This window comes from Hydra vulgaris, chromosome 13 (genome assembly GCF_038396675.1).
Source record: "Hydra vulgaris chromosome 13, alternate assembly HydraT2T_AEP".
Classification (NCBI taxonomy): Eukaryota; Metazoa; Cnidaria; class Hydrozoa; order Anthoathecata; family Hydridae; genus Hydra; species Hydra vulgaris.
This window is the reverse complement of record NC_088932.1, coordinates 56,022,076-56,043,897: the sequence shown is the minus strand read 5'-3', so window position 1 is coordinate 56,043,897 and position 21,822 is coordinate 56,022,076. Positions and strand designations below refer to the sequence as shown.

Below are 21,822 nucleotides of genomic sequence, written 5' to 3'. Positions count from 1 at the left end.
TCAGGTGTATGTATCACCTTTTTATATTTAGTCCTATTATAGATATTCTTAATATCTTTTTCTAATAAATCAACAAACATTTGCGCAACGTCATCTTCACTATTTGCAGTAAATGTTACTGAACTGCTTTTATAAAAATTTTCATCAAAGCACTTAATGTAGTAGCAGAATGAGCTAGGGATATGCTTTTGATACTGATCAGTAAATGAATCATTTGGATTTGGTGCACAAGTATTGATAGGTTTAATGAAACTTTCAAAGTCTGCATATACTAAAAATGGCACTCTCATTGATCTATTGTAATGATTAAATTGCATTATTGAAGTTCAACACGTGATTGAACTTCAATATTGTAATGATTAAATTGTATTTCAATATTGTAATGATTGTAATGATTAAATTGCATTATTTATGAAGCTCAACACGTACTGAATCATGTGTATTACAGTACAATTTGTGCATTGATAATGATTCTTCAGAATTGAATCCAAGAAAGCAATTTTTACAATAGTGAATAGTACCATTTCTCTTAGATGTTTGCGCTGATAGCAATCTGCTTAAATTTTTTATTAAACAATAGTGGTTAGTTTCACTATTTGAAATTAATAATAAATCTATTAAATGTTGAAGCTTTTTTTTTTCAGATATCCGTAAAGGATAAACTGATAAATTCTCATATCCATATACATTGACACTAATGTCTTTATTATTATTCTCAAATTGTTTAATTTGATCTAATGAAACTGGAAATTTTATCTTATCCCAGTTTATTTTTCCAGCTTGATTTTTAAGCTCTTCATTAACTCTTTCAGGATGATTATCTGTGGGATTTAAAAATCTTACAATACACTACTTAAAGCATTCATTATCTTTATTTTTTATATTTATAATTGCTTTTTTAGCTTCTAAATTTTTATCGAGTGGAATATAAGATTTAGCTTTAAGAGGATTAAGACTCTATAATTTTTAAATCCATCTTTTGGGTAGAAACAAATCTCCAATTTGATCCTAGCTGTTGAAAATTTGATAATTTTTCTAAAATTACAGACTTTGCTGTTTCATATAATTCATTTAAATCTGTTAACTCTAATATAACTTGACTATTAGTTGAAAATGAAAAAATTTGAGTTATAGATTCTTCTGTTGAAATATTATTTCTTTATTTTAGTTAGAACTACATAAACCTTTGAATTTTATTTACTTTTAGTACTTTAATTGCATTATTTTTAGCAGCATTCATAAATGATAAAGCATCATAACCTTCTATTCCTTTAGCTGTAAATTGTTTCGTCACATTCTTAACAGCTGCTTGTGTTAATTTAAATTCTGGTTTTATAACTCTTATTTTTTTTCTAGGTTCAACTGATGTAGATTGTACTGGTGTGCTCACTAACGCCTTTAATAGATCACTTTTTTGCAATCTATAATAATATTTTATTCTTCTTTCTTTAGTGATTCGTCTCAATTCTTTTACTTTAATTAATTCGTCTATTATATTTATAGGTTTAGCTGATGTAGTTTGTACTAGTGTACTCGCTAGTGATCTTATGATATCACTTTTTTTCATATTATAATAATATTTAATTCTTCGCTCTTTAGCGATTAGTTTTAATTTTCTGGATTTTATTTTCCATTTTTATATATATATAACAAGATTAATTTTTTTTAATTTTCATTTTTTTAAAATAATTTTTCAAATAATAAAAAATCTTGTAATTATATTTTAAAATATTTACAAAGCACATGTAAATATTTTATAAGCATTCTCCCTTCAATTTTTTTTCTGAATTTAATATTTCAATTTTAACTCTATTATCAACTTTTCCATCACGTAATTCAAGATATCTCCATCCATGTCCAGTTTCCCGCATAGCTCTATATAAAGAATTATATATTGTTACTTCTTCAGTTTCCATGTTTGTCAATTTAACAGATATTGGGTTTTTCTTAATTGTTTTTAATCTTTCATATTTTGAATCTATTTCTTTGTTCTCATCTACTTCTTTTACTGGATGCAATCTTGGTCTTCCAACTTTTTTTTTCTCTTTTGCGTCTTTATATGCTTTAGGTCTTCCAACTGGTTTTTTCTCTTTTGCTTTTTTCACTTCAGTCATATTCATTCTTTATCTAATAACCCATTATCTATAGCAATCATTAGTAATGTGGCAATAGCGTCAGATGTCTTAGAAATATTATTTTCTTCTAATAGGCTTTTTAAACTTTTCTTTGTGTATTTCATTATTTTATTATATAAAGTAAAAAATTTTTTAACTAATTTTCAATAATTTTTTAATAATAACTAATATACAATATTCATTTTATTTCCGTCTGATTGAAAGTGTAAAAATTTATCAGATATTACAACAGCAAACGCTTCAGTATCTGCTGGAACAGATGCATTATATGTTGCTTTAATTTGTGCATCTACTACTGATGATTTTAATCTTTCTGATTGTTTACTAACATCAAAAACCATAAGAGGGTATAAATCTTTATAGTCTGAAAGAGTTACTTTGTGTTATCAAATCGTTCATTCCATAAAATTTTTCACTAAATACAGATGCATCTCTATATGCTCTTGAAAATTGATGATTTGGAAATGATAAATTATAGTCAACAGCTGGGTTCTTTCCTGATTAAGCATAATGTACATATTTTTCAAGTCACAATGATCAAATTTCGAGGAATTAACTTCTTAATTTTCATCCTTATTTGTTTGGAATCCAACAATGATGTATCTTGGTGTTTCAGGAGATGTCTTTATGCTAAGCCTCCAAGAAAATGTTGTAGATTGTGGAAAAGTTATAGTATCGCACTGTTTTGCGTGAAAAGTTACAGGAAGTGTCACTTTTGATTCAATACTTTTATAAAGATTAACTCTCTCCACATCTGATGGAATCACATGCGGTATAAACAATGATATTTTATCAAGATAAACTTTTCCTGCAGCTGCAGTAGCATTTCTAAAAAATTGCTTTGGTATCACCTTTTCTAACAAGAGTATGTTTAAATCCGTAAATAAATTTGTTGTAATCATCACAGAATCCAAAAATGTGCTTTAAAGGTATACAAAATTAAAATGTTCCCTTTGTAGTGGGTTTCTGAATTATATATGCTTGTCTTACTGTAAACCCTGGGTTATCAACTGTTGTCATTGAAGAATCTTTATACCACAATTGATTTAATCCTTGTACTAATTGAAAGTCATTTGGGTATTTGAGCATTCCTAACATTGTTGTTGCTTGACCTGGATAATAAACTGACCCTACTTCTTGGTTTGAGAATTGATATTTGACTAAATAAGTGCATAATACCATTATTTGTAAACGCCACTACATCTGCATTAACAAAAAATGTTCCATCAAGTTTAAGAAGTCTTCCATCAAACAAGAGATAAGCCTCAGATGGAAGTGGGAACAAATCTTGTTGCTCAATGTTATTCTTATTTCTTCAGCGCTATTTAAATTTGTGCGAGCTACTGGTTCATATTCATGGAATTCTTTCAATTCCATCATCCACAGTTGGAATTTCTGTAAAATTTAGTACATTAGAAGTTGCTATTTTTTTAAATACATAAAAAAAATTTTTTAATAGAAATAATTATGCAAGTCTGAGATCACGGCAAGTGAGACCACGACCTTTTTTTACTAGATCTTCTATTCTTATAGCTGTTGATTTTATTGCTGACCTCATCATAATTTTATTTTTATTTGTTGCTACTTCATCGGTTCCATTATTTATTAGATCATTAGATCCAGATTTCATTAAATTTGATAATATTTCTTTACTTTTATTATTAAGGACAGTATTTGGTGATGAAACTACTTTTGAAAATGATTTTCTAATTTATTGTTTTCCTTTTTCAACTGCAACATCTCTAGCAGCTTCTATTGCTGATGTTGAACGTTCTTTACCTGCTGATTTAGCAGCAGTTATTGCAGTTTTTCCTAAACCACTAGCAGTGGTTTAGGAAAAACTGCAATAACTGCTGATGATACTCTTGTTACTTTTGATGCTGCTGCCCGTTTAAATAAGCTTTTAATAGTATCAAATATTCCACTACCTCCAACAACATGTTTTTTCACATATCTTTTATTCTGTACAATTAACATTTTTATGTATAGTATATTTTTTTTTATAGATATGAAATTATAAAAGATTTTGTATTGCTTTATACTCTCCACTATTTATAACGCCTTGCTGTAATAATTCATCGCAAATTGCAACAGCTTCATTTCTTGCTCCTGTGTTACCTGCTTTCCATGCAGCTATACGTAATTCAAGCATTTCAATTAACACATTAGGATCACTAGGAAGAATTATCGGTCCTGTTCCCTTTGATTCTCTTTGATACTCAAGCTTTCTTGTTCTCTTTATATCTCTCCAAATGGGGGCTATTATTTCTTTATATTTTCCACTCCAAGATGACTTTGGTTTGCCTGTATCAGTAGTTATTGCATCTGTTTGTATTAATAGATCTCTATATTTTTTAAGGTCATCTTCACTAGGATTAAACTTTGTTATCAATTTCCAAAAACCAGGAGTACCATGATATGTTTCACCATCAATAGTTATACCATCATCATTAATATGTATTGGTTTTTTTCCAATTTAAAATATACCATCTTTAGAATATATTCCAAATGTAATATCTGCAATTTTTTTACTATTAGTATAACTAATAGTATGCATTGCTAGATTGTCTGTTGCAATTTTTCCCAACTTTAAAAATTTTTCCTCATCAGAAGGCATTATTTCTTTAACATGTTCAGCTATTATTTCAGGATAAGCATTTGAAAAAGTGAGTGCAAAATGATTAGCTTGATCTTGCAGTTTAGATATGTCCTCCTTTATTCCAGATTAACTATCAATTAATGGTTTGTACAATTTTGTCAAGTCTATCTGTAAATTAGAATCACCTATTCTTTCATTAAAATCATTCTGTTGTATTCTTTTTTTTCTATCCAAGTATTCTTTTACAATTTGATCTCTTTTTTCAGGATCTGTAATTTTTAAAAATGACATTTTTGTTTTTATATAAAAAAGATTAAAAAACACAACATAACAATTTATGTTGTGTTTACGTTTTATTTTAATAAATTATTTTTTGTTTTGACGTTTACATTTTTACTAAATCTACTTTCGAGTATATTAATTGCCTAATCTATTCCTTGTTTAATTAATGCTTCTTTAGTTTGTTCATCAATTTCATTTTTAACTTTTGCTCTAATTTGTTCCATCATTGTCTGAAATTTTTCGAGTTCACCAAGTATTAACTCAAATTCCTTGTCATCTATATGTCCATCTACTAAAGCGTTAGAAATATAATTGCTTATTGTATTTAGTTTTGAATCAGCAAGCACTTGTATCTTTTCATGCTTTTCTGCTTTTAAATTCATTTTTTTATTAATTTGTCCTCTTATTATTGATAACACACCTGCTCCTAATGCTGCACCTTCACATGCAATAACTACTGGTGCTGCAATTATTGTTGATAAAAAACCAATTCCAATAGTTCCAAGTGCCATAGTGCTAGCTAGTAATGCATTATCAATTGCAGAAATTATTTTTCCAGTTCTATGATACTTTTTACTTAGCGTTATTCTCTTTTCTCTCTCACACTCTATTTCTTTTTGAATCTTGCTAATTTTTTGTAAGCGATATGATTGATCTTGGTTTTAAATATTAGATTTTTCTTCAGGTGCATTTGGAAGGGTTGAATAAATGCTATTGTACATTTTGTTATTGTATTCTATTTTAAAATAAAAAATAAAAAAAATCAACACAATAGATTAACAGAACAAAAACAATCTCCTTATTTTATTAACACATCAGAATAAGAATTATTTACAATAATTTAGTAACAATTAATATCAAACTATCACCTAAAGAACCTCCTTTACTCCATGGTCTCAAATATAAACCAGATCCTGCAGATGTTTTCTTTCAAAATGTTTATTTTCTGAATAAATAACAAAGGAACAAGAACAGATCAAAACATAAAAATTATCTTTACTTCAAGAATGACTTCTTAGAATCCTTTACTCTAATAGCAAAAAAGTCATTGTTTTAAATATTTCTAAACATGTTTACTGTTATAATCTACAACACAGTTAGTCAAATGAGATCCATATTCTGGGTGAGTCCTGTCTCTCTTGTACCGCTGCCATTGAGGCTTGAAGTTTGAATGCAGAGCTTCAGTGGCCTGCTTACTGTAAAGTCCAAGAGCTTGATTGCTAATAGAGATGAACAGAGACACATGGAAGAACACAATGTGGGCCTTTGGAGTGATTGAGATTGGAAGTGCCAGATAAGCATCTTTGAATTTGTCAATGTGCTCTTGAAAATTGTCATCCAGTTCTGTTCCAAAAAAAAGCTGTGACTACCTTTTCAAATTGTTGAAATGCTTCAACAAATGGAAGTGCATCTACAGCTGCTATTTGAATTTTTTGTTTTAGAATATCAACATTTTTCAAAAGCTTGTGACAGTGTTGTCCATGAAAATGACCACCATGAAAGGGTTGAAGAGGTATATTTAATTCCATAGGTCAATCCTTCCCATCTGGCCAAATGTTGGTCAGATTCTTGTACAGATGGTTGACAACTCCCAACAACAAATATAACTCCATATATGGAATTGCTTTCAAAATTAGTGTCTCATATGTTGCATTGAGCAGAGGTGTGTTAATGACATTTGCAAAATGCTTCGCACTCTTTAAGTCACTTCCTTTCTTAACAAATGCTTGATAAGCCTTTCTGATACTTCCAAAAGTTCTCAAGGAACCACAAGTGCCAAGGTTTGAGGAGTCAGCATCACACCAACAGCAAGGATGTCTGGTGGCATGGGATTGAAGACCACAGACAATGTTAGCTACTTTCATGTCACATGACAAGATATAGGAAATAGAATTAGCACCTGTCAGCATCAAAAGGTTTTTGATAGTCTCATATGTCTCAGGCATTCCTTCTGATATAGCTATTATTAGATGTTTCTTTACTCCAGAATCCTTTAATAAAGAGCTGCAAAGCCTAGGAGACTTCAAAACAGGACTGTTTGGTGCTGCAGGTATCTGAAGAACACCCAAACTCATCTTTAGAAAGTCACCTCCACCATCTAATCCAACCTTCACAATGTGTTCTTCAGGAACAGCTTGTGCTGATAAAACAAATTGCAATAGGTGACCAACATTTTTACAATACACAACATCTCTTTGAGTCTCATTGGTTGAACATTTTATTTTAGAAACAGTAAAATGATCCTTGAGCATCTGTCTGTGTTGTGCAAACTTCTTAGCAAAATTTGGCTCAACTAGTCTTTGAGGGACAATAAAATTGAGGGTTGAGACAAGCTGTGTCATCTTATTATTGGACAGTCCTGTATTAAGTTGCACAGTTGCAAGGCTTTCAACTGGAAGAGGATCTCTGAACAGTCGAGTTGGAGTAGCTTTGCCTGAAATTTTAAGAGACTTAGTGCATAATCTAAAGCATGTGCATTTAATTAATTCCATTAATGCAAGGAGAAATCATCATATAGGTAAACCTTGCACAAAATAATAAGTGCTATCTTATCTAAGAGTTAATTCTTTCTGAAATTAGAATTTAAGCTTGAGTTTTAATGAATATTGGCACATATAAGAAACTTACCAAGTCTTAATGGTAATTTAGGACCTCCACCTGATTGGCTGAGTTGAACTGTTCCATTTGGTGATGCATCTTGAGTCCCTCACACTGAAGATGCCACAATTTCAGCAGTTTTTGTTTTTGCTTTTGTTAGGGCAATCAGATTTGAGCTTCTGGCTCCAGCAGTGCATTTATGGGGTAATCCTGGCCCAAGTAATGTTAGACATTTTGCACATCTTTTTTCAGTTTTAGTTGACTTTTCATGATTTGTATCAACTGCCAATGTTTTGCCAATTTGACAAATGATACAATCACAAGGCAGAGAGTTTCTTGTTTGTTGCTTCACAATGATTGAGTTAAAATCATAGAGCTTGGGAAATGGCTTTGTTGATGTTCCTTTGTCTATTTTTTGCAAGTTTGTACACATGCCATATAGAAAGCAATCATCTGCAAAGTTTAAGGGTATAGGGCTATGTTTTGTTAATCTGTTGATCAGGAAAGGTGTTAAGCAGCGATCACTCTTTGACATGCAGAGAATGCAAACAGAGTTACGACATTCAGAATGAGTTTTTGCAAAATTCGGCATTTTCAATAAATTTAAAAGTTTTTTATGAAATATTTATGTCTCCTAATGTGAAAACAAAGTAAAAATGGTAAAAATTATCAAATGTTTAGGATTAACTGGAAATCAAAACAAAAGTAGAGTAGAGCAGAGTAGGGATGTGGCAACTCTAATTTTGAGAAATGCATTAAATTAAAATTTTTAATTTTACATACTATTGCTTAGAAATTCCTGTAAAATAATAATGTTATTTTTGTTATCAAAATAAAAAACTACATTTTTAAAGAATAAAAAGTAATGAATTATAGCCAAAGTTGAAATTTCGTCAAAAACCCATCTCTCAAATTTAGCCGGAATAGGAAAAAACTTAAAATGCAAATTTCTCTCATGGACGGAAATCGTTGATTTTAAAATCACTTGTTTTGATATCCCATGGGTATGTACTTTGATCCCTCCAAAGGATTTTTCTGGGTGTTTTCATTGATGACTCACCCCCAAATTATGGAACAGTGCCAAGTAAAGGTAAAAGTGCACCAATAAATCCACCCTCTATTTTAGAATTGTGTACTAGTTGTGCTTTACTTAAATTAATTATTACACCCGTACCATTTTCATATGCTTTTGTAATTTTATTCAATTGTCTTTTTGTTACTGCTAATACATGATTACCATTAAGATCTGAATGCCATAATTTAATACTAGCTCCATAACCATCTTCATCAACTCTCAACACTATAAGCTGAACATATTCTTGATGCAGTATGAAAAAGAAGAGCTTCTAATGGAATCTCTGCAGAGTAGTCACTAACCTGAATGTTTTCAGGGTAGCATTTATTTTTAGCCTCTTTTACAATATGATAGGATGGGTATAGAGAGCTGATGATGATGAGCTTTTTTAATTTTTCCTAATTGCCCCTGTGAAATTTTTACTTTAATATTAGTATATTTACTCATTTTGTTATAGAGTATTTTTTTTTCTCTTATATGAAATCTAATTGCTAATTTTTCTCCTTGTAAATTTATCAGATTCCCATCTTGATCAACCAATTTAGTTTCCATTTTTGAAATTGTTTTTAGTATTATTGGTAAGTAAATTAAGTTTAACGATTCTTGGAAAAATGAATATATAACGTTTTCTGTTGCTCCATTTACATATGATGATTCTATTATATCATTTCTTACATTTACACTATTAATACTTAATATGTTTACGATATTATCTGATTTATGAGATCCCGTTAAATATACTTGACTGTTAAAACCAAGAATAAGTCTAATTTAATTAATAGGCGTAAAATCAACTTTATAACCAGCTTCAATATTTAAAGTTGTTTTCAACGTGTTATTATCTGCTGAAAATATAATACTAGTTTCAACTCCATTCATAATTTTACTATTTTCAGTAATTTTTTCCACAATATAATTATTTATATCATCAATCTCATAACTACCTTCTGGAATGTTTATATCTATCCAAGTTGCTCCATTATCTGGACTATATCTAAAATTGTTATTTGAAGAATCAACATTTGAAAAACTGTAGAATGTATCATAATCTTTATCTTTACTTAGTTGTATAATAAGAGCAAAATTAATTTTTATGTGACTACTTTTCACATTCAATATTATATACATTTTTTTATATACAAGAAAAAAAGTTATTTTTTAGAAAATTCACATGGAATATAAAAGCAATTTAATCCACTTCTATATTTTCCATATATCATTTTCTATATTTTCCTTCTATATAGATCTCTTTTAGGTCTCAAAAGTAAATTCAATAATAAAGTAGTTTGTCTGCAACCTGACTTTCTAACAATAATTCCTCTTATACTTTTAGGTAACAACTTGTTTACTTCGCTTATTGTTATATACATTCCATGATAAATCTATAATGTCCATTTTTTATATATAGTAAATAAAAAATGTACTGTGTCAAATGTAGAAACAAAACAGATACACTAAAATTAAAAAATGTTGTAAGTAAAAACAATAGAAATATGCAATGCGGAACTTGTGCTATTTGTGGAGCAACAAAAACTAAATTCGTATCAGCAAAAACAGGAGGTGATTTAGTTGACTCAATTAATTCAGCAACAAGTAAAATAAAACTACCATGGTCAAAGTTTCCAGGTGAGATGCATTTACCTGGTATGAACTTTGCAGGTCCTGGTACTAATTTAGATGAACAATTAACTTCTACTGACGCATATAAAGAATGGAGTAAACCTGTAGATAGAGTTGATAATGCAGCTTACCACCACGATCTTGCTTATAAATACTTTGATGATACAGCAAAAAGAAATTTAGCTGATAAAACTATGATCGAAGAAATGGATGCTATAAAAAATCATACTATACGTGAAAGAATTGAAAAAGGTATTATAAAACCTATTATATCATCTAAAGCAAAGTTTGGGTTGGGTGTTGAAAAAAACTACCAATGATCAGTAAAAAAGACGATAAAGAATTGAAATAGACTGACAGACTTGCAAACGAACTTCATAGACCAGTTGTAAATCATTTCAGAAAAAGAAAAGTTATTGTAAAAAGAATTGATGAAATGCTGCTGATTTAGTTGACATGAAATCTTTTTCCAAATTCAATGATGATATAAAATACTTATTAATGGTGATAGATGTTTTTCCAAAGTATGGATGGATTGTTCCATTGAAGAGTAAAACTGCAGTTGATGTTGCTAATGCATTAAGTAAAATCTTTAAAGAAAGAAGGTGTCAAAAAATATGGGTAGATAAAGGCTTAGAATTTTATAATAAGGATGTTAAAGCGCTGGGTGTTGAGTTGTATTCAACTGAAAACGAAGAAAAAAGTTGCGTAGTTGAACGTTGGAATAGAACAATGAAAGATAAAATGTTTAAATATTTTTCAGCTAATTCTACAAGAAAATATATTGATGTTTTAGATGAAATGGTAAATAAAAACAACAATACGAAACATTCTTCAATTAAAATGACACCGGTTGCAGCTAGTGATAAAAAGAATGAGAATATTGTTAGGTTAAATCTAAATAGAAATGCACGATCAGAGTCTGTAAAACCAAAGTTTTTAATTGGTAATAGAGTTAGGATAGTTAAAAAGAAAGGAACATTTGAAAAAGGATACACACCGAGATGGACTAAAGAGGTTTTTACAGTGTCACAGGTTCAGTTTACAGATCCACCAACCTATAAAACAAGTTATTAGTAAAGTGGTATGGATATCCTGAGTCATTCAACTCATGGGTTGATAATAAAGAATTGATAAGTCTGCTTTAATAGGTGCTTACTATTATGCGTAGCTATATTACATTTACGCTTAGATTTCACTTGTGAAATCCATGAGCTATAGCTAGATTACATTAATGCGTAGATTCCAGTTGTAATAAATGACTTACTATATAAAAATAGAAAACGCGTAACTTTTTAATTACACACAATTTTTATGATCTATGATCTATTTATGATCTATGATCTATTTATGATCTAGTTATGATGTAAAGTTGGCAAATAAAAGTTATAAAATTAATTTTATAATTTTGAAATTGTTTTCTTTATATTTTTTTCTTTATATTATTTCTTTAAATTATGGATGGTATAAATAGTTGAAATAGATGAAGAGATTATGGTTAGGATATGGTTGAAATAAGTAAAAAGATTATGGATGGGTTTTGGTTGAAATGAGTTAAGATATTATGGTTAGGTTTATGGTTGAAATATGATATGGAGATCATATGAGATTATGATAGGGTTTATGGTTGAAATATGATATGAGATTATGGTTGGGTTTATGGTTGAAATGGATGACGAGATGATATGAGATTATGGTAAGGAATATGGTTGGAATGGATGACTAGACTATGGTTGGCTTAATGGTTGAAATGGATGGCGAGATGATGACGAGATAATGGTTAGCTTAATGGTTCAAATGGATGATGAGATGATGGATGGTTTAATTTGTAGGAATGGATGACGAGATGATGGTTGGCTTAATGGTAGGAATGGATGACAAGATGATGGTTGGCTTAATGGTTGAAATGGATGACGAGATGATGGTTGGCTTAATGGTTGAAATGGATGACAAGATGATGGTTGGCTTAATGGTTGAAATGGATGACGAGATGATGGTTGGCTTAATGGTAGGAATGGATGACGAGATGATGGTTAAAAAAGGACTTGGCGCAGAACTCTCATTTTATACAACTGATGATCTCGCATTTAAAGCTGAAAATGTTATTTCAATACTGGGGCATTACCAATTAGAGTTCTCACTTAAAGTTGTTTACAATTCAACAATGTTACGGATTTACTTGGCTAGCTATAATAATAAATGAAAAGAATTCTTGAACTTGAGAAGTTTCAGTAAGGCCAATAACTTATACATGGGACAATTAGGTTAAAGTTCTTAAAATCAATTAGACATTGTTTTATTATTATTTTCCTAATTTACCTTAATGATAGTATTGATGGGAATTTAATGTGAAAAAAATAATACCAAATTATTTATATTCTATTGATATTATTAGATCAGATATTAAACTGTATTGGGCATGGCCAACAACACGGGAATCGAAGTGGAAGGGCACAATCGTCAATTTCTAAAAAAAGTCCTCCAAATCTAGAATTTTCTATATAAAAAAATGTCCTTCAAAAAAAAATGGAGGGAGGGATAAGGGGTGGGGGTTGTGGTGGTTAAGGCATGTGCTCCCCAGGTGTCGTTAACCCTGTTGGAAAATCAATTGTAGGAGAACCACAGCACAGTCCATTATTGCCATCAGTTTTTAAATAATTGTTGTCTTGTTTATGTCTAGAGTTATAAAAACCGTTAGGAAATCTAACTACTTTCTTTAAAATCTTTACTTTTAAAATAATGTTCGAAAATCACTGTTGTTTCAAATGATAAAGTTTTGTAAAAGTATATGTACTTTAATGTACAACTATATTGATAGAAAAACCATAGCTTCTTTTTTTTTTTTTTTTAAATTATTCTACTCCACTTTTATTATTCAATTTTTGCATTTTAATTTGCTCTGATTTTTTAGTTCAATTTTTAATAATTGCGCATACATGCTTATCTTTCAAAACCAGCGAATCAGATTTCACATATCGCTGACTATTCTGAAGTAGAGCTGCAGTTTACTTGTACTTAGTGTAAGTTTTGCATAAAAATGCTAGTTGATGAAAATATTAGACTGACTCCAAACTACTATATTAAAAGAATATTCACAGACAAGCAAAAGTTAAAACTGAAGATATATATTTTGACTTGCTCAAGAATGTTCTATGACTTTCCAATAAAAGAAGGTTGATGCTTTTGAGATGACAGATATTAACAAAGTTCAAAGTTCAAATATTCCACAAGTGGTACAAGAACTCCATGGCAGATATTGAATGGATGAATAATTTTAGAAAACAACATCCAGATTCCTTTAAAAAACACCTGAAGGATGTTCTAAGGATGTTTCTTAAGTAATATCATTCAATGCCCATAATATATATATATTTTTTCATAAATTTAAAGAAGTTCTTGCAAGATCGCCTATATTCTCTAATGTAACCTAGATTTTTGACCCACTAAAAGTATGGTAATCTTTAATAAATAAATTTTTATAAATGTAATTTTTTATTTCTACAACTACTTGGTTCTTGAAAATAATGACTTAAAAAATGTCTGCAAAGTGCTGAAGCAGTAACTCTTGTCACAAATTGTGTAACAATCAGGGCCTTTGGACAATATCATACACCAGTACCATCCACCTATAAATAATGTTAAAATTTATTAATTACATTATTACTTAATTGTTATGCTTAGTGGTAAAGTATTTGTTTCTTATTCATTTAATCAGCTCAAGACAATACCTAACTTAAATTTTCAGGTAATGGCTTACTCCTACCCATTGTTTGTTTCACTCCTATCCATGTATGGGTAGGAGTGAACCAGTAGGAACACCTGAATTATTTTTAATGTCTATTTGAATCTGGATATATTTTGATATTTCTTTTATTACCTTTCAATAGAAAATAAAGAGTAAAGCTTAATTTTTAAAATAATATATTGATCAATATCCTTTGACTTCTATGCATTTTTGAACACGACAATTCATACTGTCAATTAATGACTTTAAATAATCCAAGGAAAGTCTGTTCAAAACTTCTTGAATTGCAACCTCTAAATCATCTAAATTTTTCGGTTTTTTCTTTTCTAATGCTTTTTTCATTAACCGCCACACATTTTCAATGGGGTTTAGATCCGGTGAATTAGCAGGCCAAGAAGAAACATTCCATTTATGTTCTGTAAACCACTCAGAAACTGATTTTGAAGTGTGGCATGTCGCCCCATCCTGTTGAAATGTAAATCCTTGGGAAACGATTTTTTAGAGTTGGCACAGCTTTGTAAAGTATTTCTTTGTATTTTTCACTATTTACAGTGCCTTTGATTATAAGCGATGATGCTTTACCTTTGGAACTAATCGCACCCCAAACCATGAGACTCCGTTTAAACTTTGGTTTGCCAATTCTCAGTCATTTCTTTGCTCATTAACCTTCTCGAGACCTAAGACTCTCGTCACTAAATACCCATTGATTCCATCTTTTTCTTATGTGTTCTTCACACCATTTTACCCTATTTTCTTGTTGAACAGGAGTCGAACGAAAGGAACGAAACTGAAGTACCCACTTCGGTTAAGATAACGAGTAATGGTTCTGGGAATAACCTTGGGACTGCCTTTTTTGATTAATTCAATTTGAATATCTTGGGCGAATTGTGTGTCATCTTTTCGAGCTAATTGAATCAATCATTGTTGATCTTTTAAATTAGGCTTTCTTGGTCTACCACTACCTTTCTTTCTCTCCAAGCTCATTCCTTCTCTTATTTTCTTTTAATATCTTGCAACTAATGCCTTAGGTATCCCAGTTAATTTCATCAAAGACTTTAGGTCTTTATGACCTGCTTTAAAAAGATAGTCAAGTGTCAAAACTGACGACTTCATTTCTAAAATAAATATTTTTAGGTAAATCGGAAATAATAATAAACACAAAGATTTTTTGATGAATATATATGCACCTTATAAATCAAACAATGTGTTTCATGAAATACAAAAAAAGTCATAGTATGACTCGACAAAAATGGTAAAATTACGAACTAAAGTTTTGCATATGCGGGCTCATTATTTTGCCAGAAGGTACTATTAGAAACACAATACACAAAGCTACCTTGGGCTCCTTTACTTCACTTTGGAATAACTGTTTAAAAAAAGTGGCTCACTTTTATAAATTTTGACAATCAAAAATTAAAAATTGAAACCTAACACAATTTTAAAATATCTTTTAGATTCAGTTTATTTGTGAGCCATAGATTTGAGCCTTAAGTTAAGAGTTCAGAAATAACATCAATCAACTGCAGATTACACAAAAAGTAATAAATTTTATTTATTGTGAAAGAAATAGAAAAATAGAAAATTACAAAAATTAATAGGAACTAAAGTTTGTTATGTGATGAGATAAACTACTGAGACACTTAGAAGCTCTAAAATTGGAATTTCATTTTTTAAACTGTGTATAAATGATCATCTGTACCGATGTTATAAAATTTGCCTAGAGGTGACGTTGAATCACAAATCTCTAGCTTCTGAGGCAAGCATGCTTACCACTGTGCTAGGGCTGCTTTTACTATGGGACACTTTGACTTACCAGCAGTTCTGTTGCATCCATAAAAGGGATTTATTAATTATCAATAGTAATACTAATTGTAAATTAGTATTGTAAATACTATTAGTAATACTAATTGTAAAATAAAAGTAATGAAAATTTATTATTAAACGATTGTAACTTCCTTTAATTTTAATCAGTTATTTACAAATTAACCAAAAAATATTGTTTCCATAGATACTGATAAAAGATATCAAAAAATTTAGTCATTTAGTATTAACATTATACATGTGTCCATTATTTACAATGACTATATTTGACCATGGTTTTAAAATTGGACTAAATGCATCTAAATTCCTAACAATAGGTCACATTTAAGTTGTGACATTTAATTGCAGGTTGTAATGGTTCAAAGACTACTTCAAAATCAATAGGTCACATTTAGGTTGTGACATTTAATAGTAGGTTGTAATAGTTTAAGGACCACTTTAAATCAGTGTTTGATTCTTAAAGAAAAATGATAAAAACTGATAGCAGGAAAACATAAGTTAACAATAAAAATTAAGAACCACTAAAATAAAATTAAAATAAAACACACCTGGAAACTGTTTTTTTGTCCAGCTCAATACATCGTGCTCTTTGAGTTGACCTGATAAATATAAATTAAATATAAATTTTTCATTAATAAATTATTATTACAATGATAAATATTCTATTTACATATTATTTTAATGATAAATTATACATATAACAATAATAATTTTTAGTAATATTACCTGCATTAATCCAGTTATTAGCAATCCACTTGTGACCTTCTTTAACTGCACAACCACCATGTAGACTGTTCCGATCTACAGCACCAGTCCATTCTGTGTCAGGATTGATAAAGTGATTATACCATAAGATTGCACGACCTTTCTGTGGTTTCACAACAATCTTTGCAGTTGAGCAATAAATTGACAGGTCACACTTATCTTCATAACTAATCTATTAAAAAATTAAATTTTAATGAAAGTTTTAAAAAGATGATGAAAAAAATAAAAGCAAAGTTAAAAACTATAATGAATTATGTTTTGTTGATTATAAATTATTTTATAACGGATTATAAAATATATGCGTAAAAACTTTTCTTGGATAAAAAATCTTACATCAGATGTTAAATCATTTAAATAGGGATCAAGCCCAGCAACAGGAAAAGCTGTTTCACCACCATTTTTTGTGTCTTCTAAGAAGTACAACACAGTCATGAATCTATGAACAGAATTTATAATATATGTATGTGTGTTTGTGTGAACATGAATTTGCATGATATATATATATATATATATATATATATATATATATATATATATATATATATATATATATATATATATATATAAATTTGTGCCGGTTAATTCAACACCTAGTATAAAAAATTGTGCAATAAAGTTGACATAAATTTAAAGGCTATAAAACTGCATCACCTTTAATTTTTATGTTAAACTATTGACTCCTTCCCACGCTTTGCATATTTTAAAACAACGGCAAACATAAAATCTATTTAACATGTTTTTAATCTATGTATGGTAGTTTTATTTATTATATATTTTTAGAGGAAAATAAGCACTAAGTTTAGATCGGTATATCAATGAGAATGAAGAAAATGGCAATTAAGGCGACAATTGTTTATATTGCATCTATATTGCAAGTTAAAGGCAACGATTTTACTAAGTTTTAAGATTTTAGAGTTCAAAACTTTAAAGTACAGTGCAATTTTTTAAGCATTTTTGGACGGTTTGATCTTTCAAATTCAGCCATTTCTTTTTTGATGCAATCAAAAACATTTAAGTAAGTCTTGTTTTTTATTAAATTAGAGTTTTGAGCAAGAAATAGTGAAGTTCTTCAGTTTTCAGTGATTCTTTTTTCATAACACAGAAAAAAAAAATGAAAAAAATATTATCATTTTTGGAATTCCAAAATCAAATAATTAACATGAACTTGAAAACAACAACAATAAAAAAATAGTTGCTCATACATTTGAGGTTATTGGTAAAGAAAAAATGAAAAACGAAAAACCAATTAAAATAATAAGATAACTAAATAAAATAATAAGAAACGATAAAGAATTGAAAACTCCTCCTCGGCCTATTATTGCTATACTTCCTAAAAACTATAAATGTAATTATGTTTTACTTGCAGCAAGGGAATTAAACAAAAACATAATTATACAAATGTCTACATAAATACAATATAACCTTCGCCAAAAGGCTAATCCATTCTCAACTTAGAAAAAAAATAATAAAAAAACCCCAACAACTACTAGAAAGTGAATCAGTCACCCTTTTGATGGTACATCATGTGCAACTAAGCCATCATACTCAATTTTAGTAAACAAAAAGTATAAAACTTGAAAAAATTAAATGAATTTATAAACCATTTAAAAATTACTCATTTAAATCCATAAAAGCTATTTACACGAACATTGTCTCACTAATAAATAATCGCTGTAAGCTCAAACAAATTGTAGGCAATTTAAAACTTTAAATTATTTTTATAACAGAAACTCTACCTGAAAATAAAAAACATAAAATCAATGATCTAGATATCTAGAGATCTACATCAAGCTTGCTATTGGAAACTGCTTTCTATGATTCATAACCAATAATTCATGTTGAAAAGATTTATTTATATGTAAGGCAATATTATAAGTAACACTAAGGTCATTCTTAATAAACCTTAACGTATTTCCATCTGAATCACTCGGTTGTGAAATTATAACAAAAACTTTTAAATTGTTATTAGTTTTATACAAATTATAAAGGCTGCAACAAATGATCTTGGAGTAGAGGCTGCTACAAATGGTCTTGGAGTAAAGGCTGCTACAAATGGATCAATGCTAATAAATATTTTGCCTGATCAAATTCCAACAGAATTGAAAATTATTATATCAAGGGGAATTCAAACATAAAAATTGGAAATTAAATGAACTTATTGAAATTTTTTAATGAGGAACTTTATGCTTGTAAACATTGTTTAGCAGTAGATAGGATACCGGATAGTGATGAAGTTGATTTTCAAAATATTCACAGCTCAAACACTTCATGAAGACACAAAGAAATCTTTAGTTTGCTATATTTGTCAAATGAATCCTTTTTCTAACAAATGCTTATATGCTATTGAGAAAGAGAAAGGAGGATAAATATGCTAAGAAAACAAGGATGCTGTTTCATTTGCATGGAAAAAGGGCACATTTCTGAAAGTTGTAATGTATTATATAAATGTGTGAAATGTAATGAAAAACTTGATATAAGCATATTTAAAAGCTTTAGTAAAGAAAAAAGAAATAAGCAATGTCTTAGTGATTTCAAGCCAAATGAAACAGTTACAAATAATGTTAATTGTTCACAACAAACAATACTGCTAAAAACAGCAACTGCTTTAACTAAAAGTACTAAAAAAGAAGTAAATTCAAGATTAAGATCAAAAATACAAATTTTACTACCTTATGATAGTATCATATAAAAATTTTTTTGTTTAATCGTAAGTGTTCAACTTGATTTTTTTCTACAGACAATTGTTTTTCTGTAGTTTTTATTTTAAACATTTTAGTTCTCTGCATTTTTTCTAATACCCTTTTTTCCATTGCTATTTACATCTTCGCTAGAAGCTGCATCTAGTTCATGGATAGCTCAGAAACCTAAGAACCTTGAAATGGCTAAAGGCCTCTTCACCTGTATGCTCTCTGCAGCTTTAACCAGAGTACTTGAAGCAGTAAAAAATCAATTAGATGAGCAAAAAAAAACTTTTCAATAACAAAATTGAAGTCTTAAAGAAGGCTATGGAGAGAAACACGTCTATTAACGACACATAAATTCAACAAGCGGATACATCTTACTCAAGCATATTTGGTAAATCGCAAAAAGAAGTTCTAGAGCAACATAAACTTTTCAAAGCTTTCAACAACTCTAAAGATCAACAAGCGAGGAAGAGCAACATCCTTTTATTTGGCGCCCTTGAATCGGAAAAAGCTGATTATACAAAAGTCAATGAGGTTTTTAAAGCAATCAGAATAACTTGGATTATGATTAAGTATGTCATCTAAAAAAAGGTAAAAATTTCAACAACAATTCACCTAGTTTTCTTCAAGTCTGTCTTTATAGCCCAGCCAAGCGAATCCTGGTGCTAAAAATAGGAAGCCATTACAAAGCTGAAGAATTCAAAGGGATATATATAAGCGAGGATAGGACGCCCGCACAGCAACTTGAGCTTACAAAACTCAACAAGGAGAGAAAGAAGAATAGCTGCGAATTAGAGGCAGTTAATCTTCTTGACAAACCCTTTTGTTTCATCGTCCATCGACTGTCCGGTTCAGTACGATGCATTGATGCCATCAAATCGGTCAAACATAAAAAAAGTATCTTTGCTACTTTTAAATAAAAAAAAAAATTAGTACAAAAAATCAATTGGTCTACAAATACCAATGCCTCAAAATCCACTACTGTAAGCGTTTCCAGTCTCACCAATATGATCTCGAAAAACGCTATCACCAACATAACCGGCACCATTGCTACCAACACAACAGCTATTCTTTTGTCAAAGCGGCTATCAAGACTACCAACACCACCACCAGTACTGCTAATACCATCTTGATGAATGCAACCGCAACACTTGTTGCTTAAAGTCTATCAACCTAAGCTCAATGGCATAAATACATCAACAGCTCTTCATGATGGATACCTACACTTTTGGGCTTATAATCCATGCTCACTCAACAGATAAAAACTTGATGAATTAGCTGCCAGATTAAAATAAGATAAAAACTTGATGAATTAGCTGCTATATTAAAAGCAACATCTAAATAAACAATCCTGGATATAATTTTTGTCGCAGAGACTTGGCAGGACTTGTGATGAAGCGAGCGCGATCGCGCTCCGCTCGTAAAATGCGCCCGTAAACGGTATTTTCAAACATTCTAGGCGCGATAAACAACGCTCGTTCAGCTTACAACGAGCGTATAAAATAACGCTCGCCCAATAGCTCGGGATTATTTTTTTATTTTCATAAAATATTTAAAAAAGATTTTGTATTAAAGATATTCTATTATCAAAGCACTAATATAAAATATAAAAAGCACTACGTCGATTTCTTTTGCACTAACGTAATGAACGAGCAGTTTGAAGTCGTTAATAGTCACTAATTTCAATAATGGAATGTGCACGTGGAAACACAATGTGAATAGAAAAATGCGCAAATAAAAAAAGAATAGAAAATTAGAAAACTAATATAAGAAAATTGAAACTGCAGAGTATTTTTAATCTTGTGAAAATATCAAGTAAGAATTATTTGGTATTTTCACAAGATTTATTTTAAAAATTACTTTATTTAACAATAAAGTAATTTTTAAAATTAGTTTTTGTTCATAGTATAGGTTTTTTATTAACTATTTTTTATTTTAGCTCAAATTTAAAACGATTCTGTTGTTTAGAATGTTCGCAATCAAGGACATTTGAAAAGGAAACAAAGTAATGATGTCAATATTTATTAAATGGAAAGTTATTATTCTTATTTATTATTATTTCAAATTATTCTTGTGTTATTTTTTTAAGATAAAAAAACGTAATTTACAAAAGAAATTAAATAATTAATTTGAATAAAAAATATCAAGAAATATAACAACCATTAACCGTTAATTAAGTTTACAGCGCAACATTTTAAAATGCATATATCAAATCAACGAAGCAAAACTAAGTCACTAAATTATACTTCAATACTAAATCAATTTTCTCGAGCGCACATAATCACGCTCGATGAAAACATATTCTAATTTTACGAGCGCGATTTAACACGCTTGACGATTTTCTTCATCACAAGCCCTGCTTGGTTTGATGAGTTTTCACAAGCAGAACTGGCAGTTTATAACCTGTATCAAGAAGATCAAGGATCTCGCGGAGGTGGTGTGGCTTTATACATCAAGAATAGTATCAGTGCTCAAGAACTCAAAATTAGCCAACTAAA

The 21,822-nt window shown here is 29.6% G+C and overlaps 1 protein-coding gene across 1 annotated transcript in view; it reads right to left on the bottom strand.

Annotated features, from left to right (window-relative positions):
* The window catches only part of LOC100210060 (transmembrane prolyl 4-hydroxylase), a 74,731-nt gene that overhangs the window by 6,415 nt on the left and 46,494 nt on the right, over nt 1-21,822 (bottom strand). The window contains exons 8-10 of the mRNA XM_065814876.1: nt 16,974-17,076; nt 16,602-16,812; nt 16,424-16,474 (exon numbers count right to left, since the gene is read on the bottom strand). Of these exons, the coding sequence (XP_065670948.1) occupies nt 16,424-16,474; nt 16,602-16,812; nt 16,974-17,076 (365 nt within the window). The remainder of the gene's footprint in view (nt 1-16,423; nt 16,475-16,601; nt 16,813-16,973; nt 17,077-21,822) is intronic.